This window comes from Sinohyriopsis cumingii, chromosome 3 (genome assembly GCF_028554795.1).
Source record: "Sinohyriopsis cumingii isolate HCF-2022 chromosome 3, ASM2855479v2, whole genome shotgun sequence".
NCBI classification, from domain to species: Eukaryota; Metazoa; Mollusca; class Bivalvia; order Unionida; family Unionidae; genus Sinohyriopsis; species Sinohyriopsis cumingii.
Genome location: NC_142963.1, coordinates 98,051,929 through 98,070,157, shown reverse-complemented (window position 1 = coordinate 98,070,157; position 18,229 = coordinate 98,051,929). Strand labels below are relative to the sequence as shown.

General features: G+C 38.1%; 1 protein-coding gene across 4 annotated transcripts in view; it reads right to left on the bottom strand.

Moving 5' to 3' along the window:
* Nucleotides 1-4,334, bottom strand: part of LOC149803363 (uncharacterized) — a 63,783-nt gene extending 59,449 nt beyond the window's left edge. For all 4 annotated transcript variants that reach the window (XM_089953068.1, XM_089953070.1, XM_089953071.1 and 1 more), the window contains exon 1: nt 4,283-4,334. In XM_089953068.1, the coding sequence (XP_089809194.1) occupies nt 4,283-4,286 (4 nt within the window). In that variant the 5' untranslated portion in view covers nt 4,287-4,334. The remainder of the gene's footprint in view (nt 1-4,282) is intronic.
* Nucleotides 4,335-18,229: the final 13,895 nt, after the last annotated feature.

Sequence of the window (18,229 nt, the reverse complement as noted above, 5' to 3'; positions counted from 1 at the left end):
GTCTGCAGCATTTGACACAATAGACTATGATATATTACTTTACCGTCTCCAGCATGTATTTGGCATTCATGATACAGCCTTACTGTGGTTCAAGTCCTACTTGGTCAACAGGACAGAAATTGTATCTGCAAATGGAATACACTCCAGCCCAGTTGATCTATGTTGTGGTGTTCCACAGGGATCTGTTCTTGGACCTGTTCTCTTCATTCTGTACACTCAGTCGCTGTCAAGTGTCATAGATCATCATCAAGTGTCTCACCAATTGTACGCTGATGACACCCAAATATACCAACCTAGCCACCCAACTGAAGTTGATGCTAGCATCCAAGGTGTAGAGAGGTGCATTTCTGATGTGAAATCATGGATGACATGTAACAAGCTGCAGATGAATGATGATAAAACTGAGGCCATTCTGATCACAGCACAAAGACTTTCTCATTCACATCCTTTACCTCAAGCAGTAAATATCAGCAACGCCAACATTAAATTCACACAATCAGTACGAAACCTAGGTGTTACTATGGACAGTACTCTCACAATACACCAACATGTCATGACCATATGCAAGGCTGTATATCTTGAGCCGAGACGCATCAGCTCAATTCGCAAATATCTTTCAGTTGATGCCACTAAAACACTTGTGTGTTCATTAGTACTTTCAAGACTGGACTATTGTAACTCAATTCTGTCTGGTTCATCTCAATATATACTCCAGAAACTTCAAAAAGTTCAAAACACAGCTGCTCGGATCATACTTAGAGTACCACGATCAGAGCACACCTCCCCGCTGCTCTGTACCCTACACTGGCTATCCATTCGATCCAAAATGAAACACAAAATTTGTTCTCTGTGCTACGTTTCACTGTCGGACTCTAGTCCAACATACCTATCCGACCTCACCCATGTGTCCACACCAGCAAGATACTTACGCTCCTCTTCTGACAATCGTATGCTCGTTATTCCCACTATGAAAACAAAGTCATATGTACATCGTTCTTTCGCATACCAGGGCCCAGCAACGTGGAATGAATTGCCCACTGAACTTAGACACAAAGACACAATGATCACATTCAAGAGGGCTCTCAAAACCCACTTATTTCGACTGCAAGAACAAACTTAAAGACCTAATAATGTTTCCTACCTGAAATATTCTCAGCATGTTTTTTTATTTTTTAATGTTTTTCTGATTTCATGGTGTTTGTTTTTGTAATAATATTATTATATGTTTTTTATCTTATAGGTGTTGTCTAATGTTGTAGAGCGCTTAGAGCTTCTAAAGATTAGGCACTATACAAAGTCCTCATTATTATTATTATTATTATTATTATAAATTTACCAGCTAAATTATCAGTCGACTTACGTTTCGAATGGTACACCATCGATTATGTTGGAAAGAATTCATAAATTATTTACACACGAATTAATGGACTTCACCTCTTGTCTCAAGTACTAAATTTGCTTATAACCGATTCACTGACATATATTTTCAGACATAGAAAAATAAATCCTCAGCGTGAATGACTAAAATCACTGAAGACAGATAATTCACATATTCACACAATTTGTGCCAGAGGACAAAACTCTTATGATACATGATTTTTAGTATACGCAAACGAACTAAATCCGAACACATTAAAATAACGAATAATTTTATGTCATTCTTATAAAATTGAATTATAAAATATGCATTGTTATTTCTGAACTCAATGAAGAACAGAAGTATGAATTTACAACCAATAAATTCATCAATAATTACAGAACTTAAATAAATGAATAGACAGCGCATGCAATCAAGGTTAACCTTGATCTAACTATGCAGCTCAATATATATATATATATATATATATATATATATATATATATATATATATATATATATATCTGTCTTTGTCTCTCTCTTTGTCTCTCTCTCTCTCTCTCTCTCTCTCTCTCTCTCAAACCTATCGTCTAAAAATGAATTCATTGGTTAACGTCTATAACTTGGCCGTTCATGTTGTAGATTTTTAAATTTATATATTTTGTTTTAAATTTAAATTGTATTAAAAACTATTATGAGGACTAAATGTTCCAAATGTGTAATCTATTTCAAACAAAATTTTATATTTACACTTCTAGCATTAGAAACAGGATGTCGCTGCTCAGAAAAGTCCTATATAAATTAAGGATGATATGGCAAATTTAGTTTTCGGAACCTAGAATCATCAGGTTGAAACGATGCATCTTCCTTAACACCACGCTAAACAATGTCTGGAAGTTTTGAAACTCCTAGTCCGCCAGCACAATTAATTGGAATTGTGAGTAACGCTGAAATATGTGTGACATGAAAATGTACCATTAAGGTTATACTTGAGTATAGAAAGCTGGGCAGAGATTTCAACTAGTTTATTTCAGCTTGTTGCTGATACTGAAAAATATTTGTATTGACCTAGAAATTGATGAGCCATAACGACATCTGTGATTTTTTGTAAATTTAATAGGCGCAGATTACAACCAGGATATTTCATAGTTATAGTAGTCATATTCTATTAAGTAGTCATATTCTATTAAGCTATTATAGTAGTCATATTCTATTAAGCGAATATATATATATATATATATATATATATATATATATATATATATATATATATATATATATATATATATATATATATATATATATGTGTGTGTGTGTGTGTGTGTGTGTGTGTGTGCGTATGTATGTATGTATGTATGTGTGTGTGTGTGTCTCTGTGCGTGTGTATGTGCGTTCAAGGGTCACAAATATAGCCAAAACTTTTATAAGTTGATCATGGCAAAGGAAGTTCTCAGGTGGTGTGAAAGTTGATGAAACAACAGAAAGTACAAAATTCATCGTGACAGTGTGGAGCGATTGCAACAAACCCCCGTATTATAAGTGAACCCCCGCATTATAAGCGCAGGAAATGCTAACGCAAACATAGATATCTCACGAATGGTTAAAGAAAACTTTCTGCCACCGTGACTGTGTTAAATAATGCAATCACATGTTGAAGCCCGCTGACTCATTAAAAGCAAATCAATATTAGAACCTACAAATGACCAAATTAAATTTATCTATAATAAGCCATGAGACGATTGTAAGATATTTGTACGCGCCTGGAGAACACCATCATGGCGTCAGGAGAGATACTGGTCCCGTTTGAAGCCAAACCACGCATTAGATCTAACATGAATGATATCCTCGTAACACATTGGCAAATATCATCTCGTGAAAGGCTATCAACGCATTTTTCACGTGAGGAGTTACAAGTAATACACGCAGATACAGAGTTGCCCATCATTTACGAGTGGTACTACAACGGCTTCATTTAAGACATGTCAGGACGACATTGCTAACTTGATGACCTCGTTGGTTATCAATGCGGTCCATTGTAAACTGGGGTTGTTAATGTGTAAATCCATTGTGGTGTCATTCCATGTAATCTCCACATTAGTTTTGATACATTGATTAATCTGATGACGCGCGAACGTAGAAATGTCACCGACAATCGCATGAGAAACGCCTTTGTGTTTTTTCGTCACTGTGAGACTATTATTGTGCAATCAGCGTATGGACTGGTTGCGGTGACGTGTCATAGAGAGGTACATTCTCGAAAACAACCCGGCTGAGCTGTGACACATCTTCTACCCTGGAGAAAGCATATTATGCTGAATTTGATCATTTGATCCATACGCCCTTGAGATACCATATAGTTAATCCTTGTGAGATTTGTACCATGACGTTTTTCATCAGATAAGTCAAGTCTAATGATTATTCCGCATTTATTTAGTAACGTTTTTAATATTTTCTCAATTTATAGTTGTATTATCTTATAATTGATGACCTAGAAAGACCAAACAATGTTTTACTATCTAACCCCAAATGGTATTTACTTGTGACCAAATCCGTAAAAGGATTGGGGATTTTGGTTCTTGTGGAAAGTAATGCCATAATCGCCCCTCGTTAAAAATAATTATTCGTCATTTATAATATTAAAAGCAAATTAAATTCCTTTAGTCTTGAGAATATATAGGAATTTATTTCATACGATCCTTTCGCCTGATCCTTTTAGTTACATGCACACTGGACCATCAGGTGAGAGATGGACACAATTTACAACCCACTTTTGACATTCTTCTGATTTCAGTGTATAATATATTAGTTCATCTTAAACTTCTCCAAAATATGTTTTTGTTTCCTATGACATGTTTACGATCTGTTGTCCTCACTGATAAAGTAATAAAAAATACTTAATATGAGAATTTTTTTTACAAAACTTACCCATGTTTATAATCCCTGTCTGTCCTCAGTGCTTATCTAGGATGAAAGGAAGTTCCTTATCTGACTGGTGTACAAAGGTGTAGCACCTGTTTAAACAGATGTCAGTCGATGTGGAGAGAGCTAGATTTTATCTTAGAATCTGTCTGTCTGTCCACGATCTATCTCTCTCTCTCTCTTTCTCTCTCTCTCTCCCATTATTGTATATTGGTTAGTACCAACGTTTCAGATGTGATTATAACCTACAATCCTAATACATATGATGATGGTGAAAATAATTGTTTAATTTTGCAAGAATGGACATATTATCATCACTGTTCTCTCAGAGACACGATTTCGGTCACACTCGTCCAGATGGAAAAATAGCTACAACAAATTTGGGTGTATCTATCGGAAATTTCCATCTGGTCGAAGTGGTTAGACCGTTCACCTTGGAAATTCTCTTAGGAGGAAGGCGTACCGGAAATAACTCACCAGAAATAATTAATGAAGCGGCTGATATCTGTCAGTGATTATTTCAAGGCGGCGTCATGGATACCCACATCTATCGAGAACTTATTGATAAACTCGTCGACAGCGATTAGAGAAATAACTAATTAAATAAAATGATCGTACACAATTCTCATTGTAAACCAGTCATGGTCAGGGTGGTAAATTCACGAGTACCCGTATACAGGATGACTTATGGAAACGGATTAGGCGATGTTGTTCAGGGTTTATTCGCGAGAATGGCACCTAAAGCAATACCGATCGCAAAACAATTATCGATGAAAGCCATTGATGTTATTAAAGATAAAGCTACTGGCGCTGTTGGTAGCGCTGCCATTAAAGCATTCCTGGCAATCAAGGACAGACTAGCACGACTGATACGTAGAAAACCTCCGCCGCTAAAATTACCAGCCACCGCAGACATGCCAGCAAATGTTAGTAAAGTAATAAATGAAGCCGCAAATCAAAAACTAGCGACCTTGATAAATCAAGGGACTGAACAAATAAACACAAGTTTGGTGGCGAGAGGTGGTCTTCGTTTTAGACGATAACTTCTATAATAAAATGTTTAAACGGGAATCTGACCCAGCATTCGACATAGACGAGCCGGTCCTTAAAAATGAATCAGTGCGTGATTACCAGTATTATTCCTACGACGCGCGATTTCCACTACAAACGCGAATTGAACTTCAGGTCCAGGATACAAGTAGATATTTCCTGCCCGCTGAAGCATTTATTGAAATAGAAGGAGAAATTATAAAAACAGATGATACAGAATACGGACCCAATGTTAAAATCGGTTTTGTCAATAACGGAATTATGGCTTTGTTTGATAGTGCTATCTACAGCATTGATGGAAAAAATATTGAAGCGATTCACAAGGATGTCGATGTTGCTACAACAATAATTGGTCTAGCAAGATATTCTGATGATTATACAAGATCAGCCGGTCCATCAATGATGTTTGCCAAGGACACTTCTGATCATCCTAACAGTGATCAGTACAATATTAGACGACCAAGAAATAATGCCAATAACGCTGACGCTGATGTGTGGCCGGTGGTTCATGGTGCTAATGCAGAATTTAATTTAGGTTTCGCTGCACGCAGACAAATGCTGCTCGTGATACCAGAAAATTTTCTTGTGCGATTCCACTGTCGCACATCTTTGGATTTTGCAGAGATGTCAGAAAGGTAATTTTTGGAGCAAAACATACGGTCACGCTTGTTAGAAAAGCCACCAGTGATGATGCGCTATGGCGAGAAGGTGGCGATGCTGATAAGGTAAACATGACAAAACTATCACTGTGGATGCCGGTAATGACTTCTGCAATTGCCGAAGAACAGCGACTGCTTTCTTTTATGGATCAAGGTGGTAAAACGCTGCTATCGTGGCTTACAACAATCACAGATAGTATTCAAAGTAACATCAATGGTTTATTTACATGGCATATAGCATCACAGCAATGGGTTTCCGCGCCGCGACATATTTTCATTGCTCTTCAAAATGCTGCACGAGTAGGCGATCAAACACGCTCGCATATGATATTTGATCGACTTGGTGTCACTAACGTTTCTCTGAGAGTGAACCGGCATCAAGAACCATCCAATCTATTACTTCTCGTTAGAGCATCTTGATTTAACCAGACAGTCTGTCGTTGATATACACTTTCTGGCTACCGTGAATAGCGGGTGGGGGGGGGAGGGGGGCTAATTACAGAGCAATCGCGGTCATAATTTCCGATAAAGCAATGTTGCTTGAAGGTGCTGGCGGCCGAATGAGATTCCTTGATGCACCAGTAGAAAACTTGTAGTTTTCCGAAGATATGTAACAATTAGATCAATCTCGTATTAAATAAAATGTCATACAGTCATGTTAATGTCACTCTGACTCCTGGTCAGGTGAAGAAATTACAATCGAAGAACGCGTGCACATGTGGGACAAAAATAACACTAAAACACGATCAGCTAATGGGCGGTCCAAACAAACTGTCATTAACTAAAACCCAACTAAAACATTTCAATAAAGCAAAGCAAGCAACGACTGGAACTCAGCTTGATTTCTCTCCAGCCGCGGTCAAAGATATGGTTAAAACCGGTGGTATATTTCCTCTTCTCGCCGCGATACCAGCACTGATAGCTGCTGCTGCTCCCGCAGTCGCAAAAGCAGCCGCGTTAGGGGCTGTTGGAACAGCTGTTGGAATGGCATTAAGGAAAGCCACAGGAAAAGGATACAAAAAAAGGGACGATCCGCTCGCGGATCAGGGCTAAGACTCCTAGGAACTCCACCCTCATGGTACCCAAAAAGGTTTTAAAAACACAAAGTGTTTTCACACCGATGTTGAAGCTTCCAGCTTCTAATTTTGATTTGCTTGATGCTGTTAAACAATTAAATATAAAAAATTTCAGAGGCGTCTTTATGCGAGATCAATTACCAACACGACCGAATAATCCAGAAACCGGAATTATTAATCTCGATAACAGTGATGGTCCAGGAACTCACTGGGTTGCTTACGCGATCGATCCACGTGGAATTATCTATTTTGATTCGTATGGGTTAGTACCGCCAGTTGAATTTCTTCGATATACAAAAAACATCCCCCTGTCAAAGACAGGGACAAAGTCAGGGTCTTTGTCGACGACAAAGGTTTGGTATTCAACGTTACCAACACAAACACTGACCGATCCTCCGATATCTGGTAGTGAAGTATTAAATGTTCTTGATGCGATCTCGAAATCAAAGATTTCTCCTCACAAAATCGTACACGAGTATACTATGGGTCGATTTAAACAGTTTCCTATCAAATAATGGTTGATATTTACGGAAGATCTCTTCTCAACAGAAAAGTAAAACGTGCCGATGTGGATTTATCAAAATATGCGACCAAGGATGAAATCGATAAACTTTTAAGTCTGACCGGGATAGAAGAAGATGAGGTTGTAATTTTTCAAGACCGGCACGGAAAACTAAAAACCAGCGATATCAAATGGTATGAAATAATTCGTAGGGTCCGTGGAGCTACCAAGGACAACATCGTTGTATTCGCTGACAGTGGCGGAATCAGAGACTCGCTGATATCAATTGCGATGCTGCGAGATGATGCACGAAAAGCCGCAGGGGAACGTGTAGTTAAGACCGGTGATACAATGACAGGTGAACTCAGCATGAACGGCAACAAAATAACCGTTTTAAGAGATCCAACATCGCCGGAAGATGCCGCAAACAAACAATATGTTGACGCGCTATTTACAACCGTCGGAGGCATACTCGTTACTCGGCTAAAAAATACCGGTGATACAATGACAGGTGAACTCAGCATGAACGGAAACAAAATAACTGTTTTAAGAGATCCAACATCGGCGGAAGATGCCGCAAACAAACAATATGTAGACACGAGAGTCCACGCAAGCACTAGCACCGTTGACAGTAAACTAACAACGTTGCGAGCCGAGTATGATGTTCATGTAAACGCGTTTACAAGACTTCGGAGAAACTTTCAAAAAACTAATGAGACCGCAGAGGAATTCTTTGGTACTCCGCACACCGTTGATATGAAGCTTTCTGATATCAAGACCAACAGTGATACGATCAAACAAACACAGCAAAACATCGTATCAGGGATTCCTGAGATCGTTAACAAAACCAGTTTGATTAAAGTCCCCACTGGAGTTACCCCAGGGCATATCACCAACATAGTATACACGGTATCATCGGGATTCGCAACATGGTCCCGACAAAATAATACTATCAAATATACCGCAACAGCCACTGGCGTGTATAGACTGTCTGTGTTCAGTGCCGCTAAATTTGAAATCTTCACAACATATCCCTGGAGACATTTTCCGGGGTTGTGACTATCATATTAAATAGCGGAACCGAAGAAACATTTATACTGGAAGCCGCCGACGAGAAATTAACCGCAACATCTTACTGGTGGTGTTTGGAATTTGCAGCTGAAACGCCTCAATTGGTTACTGCGTAAAATAATAAATGACGCAGTCACCGACAACAGCGCAGCAATATAGATATGATCAGGTACGCGAATGGCAATCAGAGTTAAAAAATACTATCAACGAATATACAACAAAGATAAAAAAATACAAACGGCGTGTAACTGTATTAGACACAATAGTGTATTCGGTATCCGCGGTAGTTGCATCCACGGGTGTGTTATTATCAGCGCTGACACCAGTGACAACTGCAATCGCGATTACAATTACAGATTCAACATCAACGACAATTGCAGGAGTTGCTAACATTATTGCGAAAAAAATATCCTCGTGTGCGTTAACAAAACTACACGAGTATGAAAAGTTAAACAGCGCGGCCACAAGCACCTACTCGAAATTGTCCTCGTTGATATCATCCAGCCTTGACGATACAACAATATCCGATTCCGAATTCGCGCAGATGGCAACCGTGTACAACGATTACGAAAACACAAAGAACCTCAATTTGAAACGACGGCAACGAATAATGACGGAATTACTTCAGCAGATAGTCGCAAATACAAACCCGGCGCGAACATCTTTGTTAACAGTAACATCAACTAAGCCAGAATTCAATATTAATTTTCCAACTGCGATTCCAGTAAGCGAAATCGCGTTAGCGCAATTACGAGTATATCACAGCTGGCCCAACATCAGAGAGAAATCATTTGAAAAATTGTCAGCGAATAATTCGTTTGTGTTATCATACAAAAATAAACCCGATGGCACTCCCGACTGGAACGTCATTGTGTTACCAACCGGGTCTTATCAAGTCGAAGAAATCAATGAGGAATTACAACGTCGAATAAAATGAATCACCGGAAAGGAATCAAAAATAGAAATAACTGTTCACGAGCCAACGCTGTCATCCGCGATTGAAATAAACACTGGTGCCCATGGCACTGACTACGTCGTGGATATCTATAATAGTTCGATCAGAACAGTGCTAGGATGGCCTGAAGCTGCTCCACCGACACGACCAACGCCGCCTCTGACTATGTCACTGATAAACAATCATATCACGAAGTTGATCCATCGAACAAGCAAGACCTACTTTACATAAAAAGATAAAGTTTCTGCAGTTTATGTTTCGCAGCAAGGATGATATAGTATGGTCAACTGTAGGAAGAGGTTATGCGCTTAATTTAAATATGATTATTAATCATTTTGAAAACATTAATCAAGAACATAAAACACAACTAACGCGACTACGGCAATATTTCCAAGAACATCTTTTTGATATAACAAGTTCACGCGTTGAAATCATTAAACAAATCGAAATATTAAATCAGATTGTATCAGACATGGAACATTATCACCAGCAATTAATTCAAGCAATAATTAACGATGAAACTCTCGTCAATAAACAACGATTTCTCGATTATTACAAAATAACAGAAGCTGAATTGGTAAATTATAAATTCCCTTGGTACAACGCAGACTAACTAAAAAAATCCACCACCGACCTCATCAATGAGTTCTTCGACGACATACTTGCACGGTACAGAAAAACACTACCGGAGCCAACTATCCTCAGACATAACAATAACACTGAAGGGCAAGGCCGTTGTGTATCCCCGGGCATCGTAAATATAACTTCAGTGGTCACGGTCAATCTTGTGTGTGATGTCATTGATGGCAGTTACAGCACAGACACGACATTATCAAATCAAGCCCAGCAAGGATTTATTCTTTATTCATTTACTCCGAAAGAACCACCTGGATTTCTGATTGTGCAAGAGCCAATCAATCCGGTCTATCTACGATGTCATACTCCATGGCTGACCAGAATAAATTTCGCGCTGACAGACCAGTCTGGGAATCCCCTTGATTTACGGAATGAAACACTACATATTAGTCTCCTGGTGAAATCCTAGAAGTCTTCGACTTGCAGGGATTTCCATCGTAAAACGATTTTCAATTAATAATATTATATTATAATAATGTCCCTGAAATGCAAAACATTTCCGAAAAAATGTGATGATGATTTCATTGATGATAGCAGTGACATCACCGACGACGACAGCACTGATGTAACTGACAATGATAGCACTGATGTAACTGACGACGATGTCACTGACATCACCGACGACGACGACAATAGCAGTAATGTCACCGTCAACATAAAAAATATTTCAATAAATTATAAAAAATATAGCATGACTCATGCATTTCACGAGATCGTCTCAATAAGATATTGCAGTAAAAATATTTTACTTTATATATATTTTCTGCAACACTGACAAATTCAATAAATTAATGGGGTCTTTACTAGTAAAAATCAAAGAAATCGTCTAATTTTTCAACCCTGATGGGGTATTAGCTAGTAAAAGTCAGTGCCAGAAACGCTAGCGTTTCCAGTGACAGATTTCCTTGACTTTAGGGGGTATTTGCTAGTAAAAGTCACAGTAAAAATCGTTTACGATTTTCACAATTAATCAAGCAAGTATCATATAATGTATCACCACGTGAAATGTTTCATATATGATAAAATACTTCTTGATAACGCTGTTAGAACCGGAAAAGTTACCCCGGTAAAAATAATTGTTGATATATACGGTCATGACGATTTTATACTGACTGATGCACAACTTCAGGTATTGATAAAAGATCATATTGTGATCGCGCATTGCGATACGCATCAAATCCTCGAGTATATACGCGCATTTAGATCGTTAGATAAATATAAATCTTAAATATGTACCACCACATAAATGTTTTTGTGTATGACAAACAAGCACTCGAACAAACAGTCAAGGCTGCATTTGCACAAGAAGAAATTAACGTTAAATTGCTCATTGATGAATACGGAGACGAAGATTTCTTACTAACAAAGCAACAGTTAGATAGTCTCAGACGCGAGCATATTACCGCAATAGTATGTGACAGAGATCAAATTCTCAATTATGCACACTCCTGCATTGAACCCGACCAACTAATCTCCTTGACTTCGTCAAGGATTTCATCGTTGATGAAGTTAAGATGATTTTGTTGTCCAGGAGACCTTGTTGTCCCGGGACTTTGCTGTCATCTTGATAAAATCCTTGACTTTGTCAAGGGGAAGTAAAAAAAAGTAATATATTTTTTTTACTTTCGATTTCACTTCCAAGTAAAATCAAGGTGAGGTATTTACTTCCTCGTCGTCCTTAATTTCGTCATCCTTGATTTCATCAAGGGACATACAATGTTTTAATTTTCTAACGCGATTATTTATTATCTTTTTTGTTTCATACTCGGCTGCCAATGTCAGCATGATCTTTTCAATTGCACGAGACAATGGAACAAATTCATTTATTTGTGCTTCTTCTACGCTGGCCAGCGATTTATGTAACTTATTTTGGATCATCTTTATGAATCGATATTGAGCAGGAAGAATATAACGCCCTGCGCATTTAGATTCATATAATGATTCAAAATCAGACAGAAATGTTTCAGGATTTAGTGATAAATTAAATCCTTGTTTTTCTAATTTTTTTAATAGCATCAATCACATTATTGATATTTTCGTGATTCATATTTATATATATTTTTATATATTTTTATATATTTAAAATAAAAAAACATCACATCTCCTTGAGCTTATCATATGATAGGCTACCAAACTCTGGAGCGGAAACACGACCCCCATGTGAGCTCCTAACCTGTCAAATAACAGTCTAGAAAGCCCAGAGGGTGTGTTTGCGATCGACGAGACATTCCCCATTTGTGAACCCCTAGCTTACCATTTGATATGCTAGCAAGGTTCATATAGGGACATATAGTATTTACATCTGTAAAGCTTCTAAATTGCCACCGCATTTTAGCAAGCTTACACAGTAGTATAACTTAATTCTAACATATCCTAAGACTGTAAATCTTCTAACTTGCCACCGCATTTTAGCAAGCTTACACAGTAGTATAACTTAATTCTAACTTATCCTAGGGACGGTACAAACACATAGACAACACAGACAGATGCGGGGTTATATTCTACGTCCAACAAAGTGCACCCCCTCCCCAAAATCAATCTCGTTGGGTGGTAAAAGACCACCCCTAACGGGGCGATAACGGAGAAAGTTGTGCAACTTCGTTGGGTTTCGAAACCCCGTAAATTATTCGGACGATATTGTATATAAACCGACTGATACCTGAGAGTTCAAAAATAGCTCAGCGTGATTTGTTTAAAATGTTTTTTCTTAAATATGATCGTGTGAAAAATACGGATGTACCATTAACCCGAACAAGTGTAATAAAATAGTGATATTGTCTGTAAAAAAAAGATAAATAGACGACCATCTGACTTTGTCAAGGATAAAACCATTCTTGACGCTGTCCCTGACTTTGTCAGGGATAAAATCAAGGGGAAATAAAGGGAAGTTATTTACTTCCTTGTGCAGAAAACCGTCTGCTGTTACCTGTGAAGTGTTATAACACGCTGTCATCTTGACGCTGGGGGAAATAATTGTATCATTGACTTTCACGCAGTCGCTGTAGAGTTATCTCCGTTTGGAAAATCCTCGGATTATAGTAAATTACCTGACAATAATGAAAAACAATTTCTGCTTATTATATGTTTGTGTCAACGCGGATTTATATATTTTTTCTGCGACTTTTCGTACCGAAGCACTACAAATACCAAAATGCTTGCCAGCTGCATTCATCGATTGAAATATTATTTCTTCATTCGTATCTAAATTTATAGATATAACTCTCTTGGCGCTATTATTATTACGGCCAGCATTCCCAGCCCTACAATTTTGGCGTTGTGTCACAGCTCTCAGATTGGATAAATTATTATTAAGTTTCTGTTCATCATTGTGATCAATTACAAGACTATCTTTGATTATCCCAAAGAAACACTCGTACACGACCCTGTGATTATGATAGTTTTTACCCCCAGCATAAATCTTAGATAACCAGCATTACTAACAACACCAACTGGTTTTTCCAACCTTCTATTTTTGACTATTCCCTCGCGAGATGTTTCATAATTCTTAATGATAGGATGTGGGACAAATTCTTGATTCATTTATACTTCATGTATTTGTCTAATTTATACTTTGTCTGAGAACTTAGTTATATAATCACTCTCGGATTTCAGCGCATTTCCATTATTTTTTTTATTGTAGTATCGCTTGAGTTCACGGTATCGCTTTCCTCCGCATCCCGCACATAACTGTGTTTTACCCCTGACCCCAATGCCACATCGAAGACACGGTATTGGTCCTGTGCTTCCTCGTTTGATGCTTTGTATGTGTTCACCGCAGAATTCCTTCCTGCAGGGCTTATTACAGACTGTTACAGATCCAACTTTTAACCACTTGCAATTATTCATTTGTATATATATATATATATATATATATATATATATATATATATATATATATATATATATATATATATATATATATATATATATATAATATTTCTTATTGAAATATTTGTCTTAAATATAATATGAAGGAGTTATTTGGCGCCGGGAGATTAGATATTGACAGACTAAACAGAGATTCACGACGAAGGAATCTAACTGATCTATTTAATATTATCAGGGATGCCAAAAAAGAATTCTGTGACGACCGCGCATCTCATGTATGTTCGTCATTTAAAATTAACCGCAACATTGACGAAGTCAATGTCGTTGACGAAATCATCGATGACAGCATTGATGTTGACGAAGTCATCGATGCTACAATGTCTGATGCCCGAGCAAAAACAATTATTGATTATCTCTTTGATGAATATCAACGCGGTAAGAAATATTTTTTCAGAATAAAATTTATTGTGCAAGCAGATTCCGATACGTGGATTATCCGTGACAAACTCGACCCTGTTCTTGATAATGGAAAAACCGTTCTGGTAAGTAGAGATTCCAAACCAGGAATGCTGACCGGGATTGATAAACCATATTACGCTCTAGCGTATCCTCCGACCGCAGTCGTTTATGGAATCTATTTGGTAAAAAAAACAAAAATTGATAAACTCACCCCGATGAGAACATTGACAAATTAAATTGTGTAGCCGAGCGAGTAATGGAACATTTTAAAAACGCAAAACGAGGAAACGACGTGAAAAAATAACAGCATGGGCTGAGCAAGTCAAGGATACTGGGGCATCAATAAATGATGTTGCTGTGCTATCAAGTAAATTAAAATTTTCAATAACAGTAAAAATACTAACCGGGGAAATATTATATAATTCGAAGCATTATAAAAAGTCAGGATCACCGATTGAAATTATTGATCATAACTCTCATGCATGGACTGATGCAGTTACAATATTTCCACGAGATCGTGTTGTAAAATTTTACTCGGAAAACATATTTGATGTTATTTACACGCTGAGTAAAACCGACCCTGTGTCAGTGTGGTTATTTAAGAGTTCCGAAGATGGCGAATATGATCAATTTGTAAAACCCAACGGTGAATTATACCGGACGGAGTCGTTGCAACAACAAATGAAAAATCTCGCACAGAAATATGTGAAAGAGAACATTGAGCAGTTATTGGTTAATTGTTTTACAGTTCCAAGTGTTGCCGCTCACGCCGCAAGAGAAAGAAATTCATGGAGACCAACCCGAAGTCAGTTTCTTTCGGATATACAATTGAGTTGTGTCGAGTATGGGCATGGCGGGTTGTGAAATACCCGGTATGACTACCGGGATATGATTTCCGTGGATATGATTGCTTGCTACCCAGGAAGCTTTCTCGGGATGGGCGAGTGCAGCGAATACTTTAAGCGATTTGGACATCCCACGAACTCGATGACACGAGTTGCTATAAACGGTCCTTTACCCGATTTTGACCTGACAGGATTTGCTCGTGTGACTTCGTTTGAATTCGCCGTGGGACTTCATCCGTGCTATTATGTTTGGTTTGGCAGACACTTCAGTGAAAAACGCTGGGTACCAATAGTGTTATTGCGATATATGCTTGACAGCCGAATACTGGTATCGTTGACTGTCAGTGAAGCAATCATATCATATCGACCGCAGACCTCAGTTTGGTTACCAACACCGGAGCGTGTCAGTGTAGATGAAGTTATTAGCGAGTATGCACGAGAGAGTCCAAATACCCCGATGGATGTCATTATTAAAGAAGCTCCTAAAGTTCTTAAGATCAAACATAGCAATAGTGAAAAAATAGCAAAAGATCTTGGACGAAGAATAATCGGTAAATTTACTCAAGGTGCTGCATATGATCACAAACTACATCACTCGCGACTGATTATCGATGATGCTGAATTGGATTTTATAATTGCTGACGCTGTTGCGAGAAATATATTTTGTAATCCGGAGGATGTGTTCTTGTCCAACGGGAAAAAGTTGGGCACAATTGTAAGTTATATCGACGGAGAATCGTCTCAATACACACATTTAAGATCTTCACTGCTGGGTTATGTTTCTATAAATTTGCTATCAATGATAAATCGATTTCTCGACACCGCAGTTAGAGTTGCAACGGATTCATTTTATATCAATAAAAGATACGCAGAATTACTGGCTCGTTTTACAAACAACGATGAATCATGGAGTTCGTGGAGAATAAAAGCGGAGATGTTACATGAATATTGTGAATCCGCTGATGTTGCAATTAAGGATGATTATTGTAAATTATCAGAAATGTCGACGACAAAATCAATGTTGCCATCTGTGTATGATCCAATCACTAGACACAAAACCGTTTATTTAAACGGGCCGGGTGGGTCTGGCAAGACAACTCGAGCGATTGAATTATTTGGAAAATCGGATATGATTGTGCTAACACCCACACACAGGCTTGCCAGGGAGATGAAACAACGAGGAGTCAATTCTTGTACTTATCACAGCTTTTTCAAATACAGCGGCGGTGTGTGGACGTCAGATCGAATGGGAACAAAATATATTCCAGAGAAAATAATTTGGGATGAGATATGTACGGTGCCGTTGGAAACGTTAAAAACATTTCTTGATTGGCTGCTAACGAAAATTACTGCAGTGATAATGTTCGGCGATCACGGTCAACCACCTCCGTTTGTCGGCGCATCTCCTCATGATTGGTTAAAAGATTTTGTTGATTATTACGAAGAAGTGTCTGATGATCATAGAGCATTTGATGCAACGTTGAAAGAATTTAAAACATTAATCAGATTACAACCGAATAAAATTCAATGTGAAATTATGCGCGAGATGATTCCTGAAACTTCAAAGAGCGACTTTTGGGGCGTGTGGAAACCAGACGATTTGATAGTAGCAAGTAGAAAGATAGTCAGAGACACACTTCAACAGCAGTTATTTCAATTACAACAAGAAAAGTTTCCAATGTTGCTAGTGCCGTTATGTTATAGACCAGCTGATACGTGGTTACAAAATATAGATGTTGATATTCCTGGGCGCCTGAGTGCGTCAGGGACCTTGACAGAGTCAAGGAAACAGAATTTAGTACTGAATGATATTGTGCTAGTTGATATTAATGCTGTTAAAGATGCACTAAAAATGAATAAATCCCCGTGGACGCTAGGATACGCAATGACAATTCATTCATCTCAAGGACTAACTATCAGTGATACAACTGTCTGGATTGTTGATGATCGAATCGAATGGTCAAACTTAGTCTACTTGGCTGTGTCCAGAGTCAGAAGAATATCTCAACTGCGAAGGATTGTATTGAAAAATCCTTCGGATTTTGAGTCAATAGCTCATAATAATGAAAACAACATAAAAAGAAAACTCGCCGGTTACAAACAGAGTGACAAAAAAAATAATCGCGATTTCGACCTTGATGTTAAATTTATTATTGAGTTAAAACAACAGCAGAATAATCACTGCGCGAGCTGTAACTGTATAATGCTATGGCAGTATTCGAATAAAAATTCAAGACAATTTACAGTAGACAGAAAAGATAACAGTCGTGGTCATACACGCGATAATATCATGTTGACCTGTCTTGAGTGTAATCGATGTAGAGGCGCCAGCGCCTTGGGTGCTAGTTAAGTGATCGCGGTGGTAATTGTGTGTCCTCGGGAATTACCTGTAGTTGCTCACGTGTGAATCCACGTTGAGGAGCAGTTGAATCCAACCTGTAGATTGCTGGTCTACCAGTGGATCTTGTTATGTTAGATATCTTGTGTGTGGTAACACTCCAAATAGGATCAGTTGCTCTTTTTTTACCACCTTCAAGTTCACCCGGTTCATATAAATATCTCACAGTGACATTACCCAGTCTCGGCTGTGCTGAAGAATCACGTCGTTGTATTGGTATATTTTTTTGAAAAACACCTTGTGTTTTCGTGATTGCGATGGCAGGTTTCATATTGGTTGTTCGTGTGGTCTTGCTATTTAATGCAGCTATCACGCTTGGTAATCTTGCAACCTATTCGCGCGATCTCATATCCTGAATAAATTCCTTCGCGTATTGATATCCAAATAACCGCTCAGCAAGTGTTCGATTGAATCGCTCAACAATTGCCTGATCGCGATGAATTTCAGTATGTCATCGTCTGATGGTGACGTTAT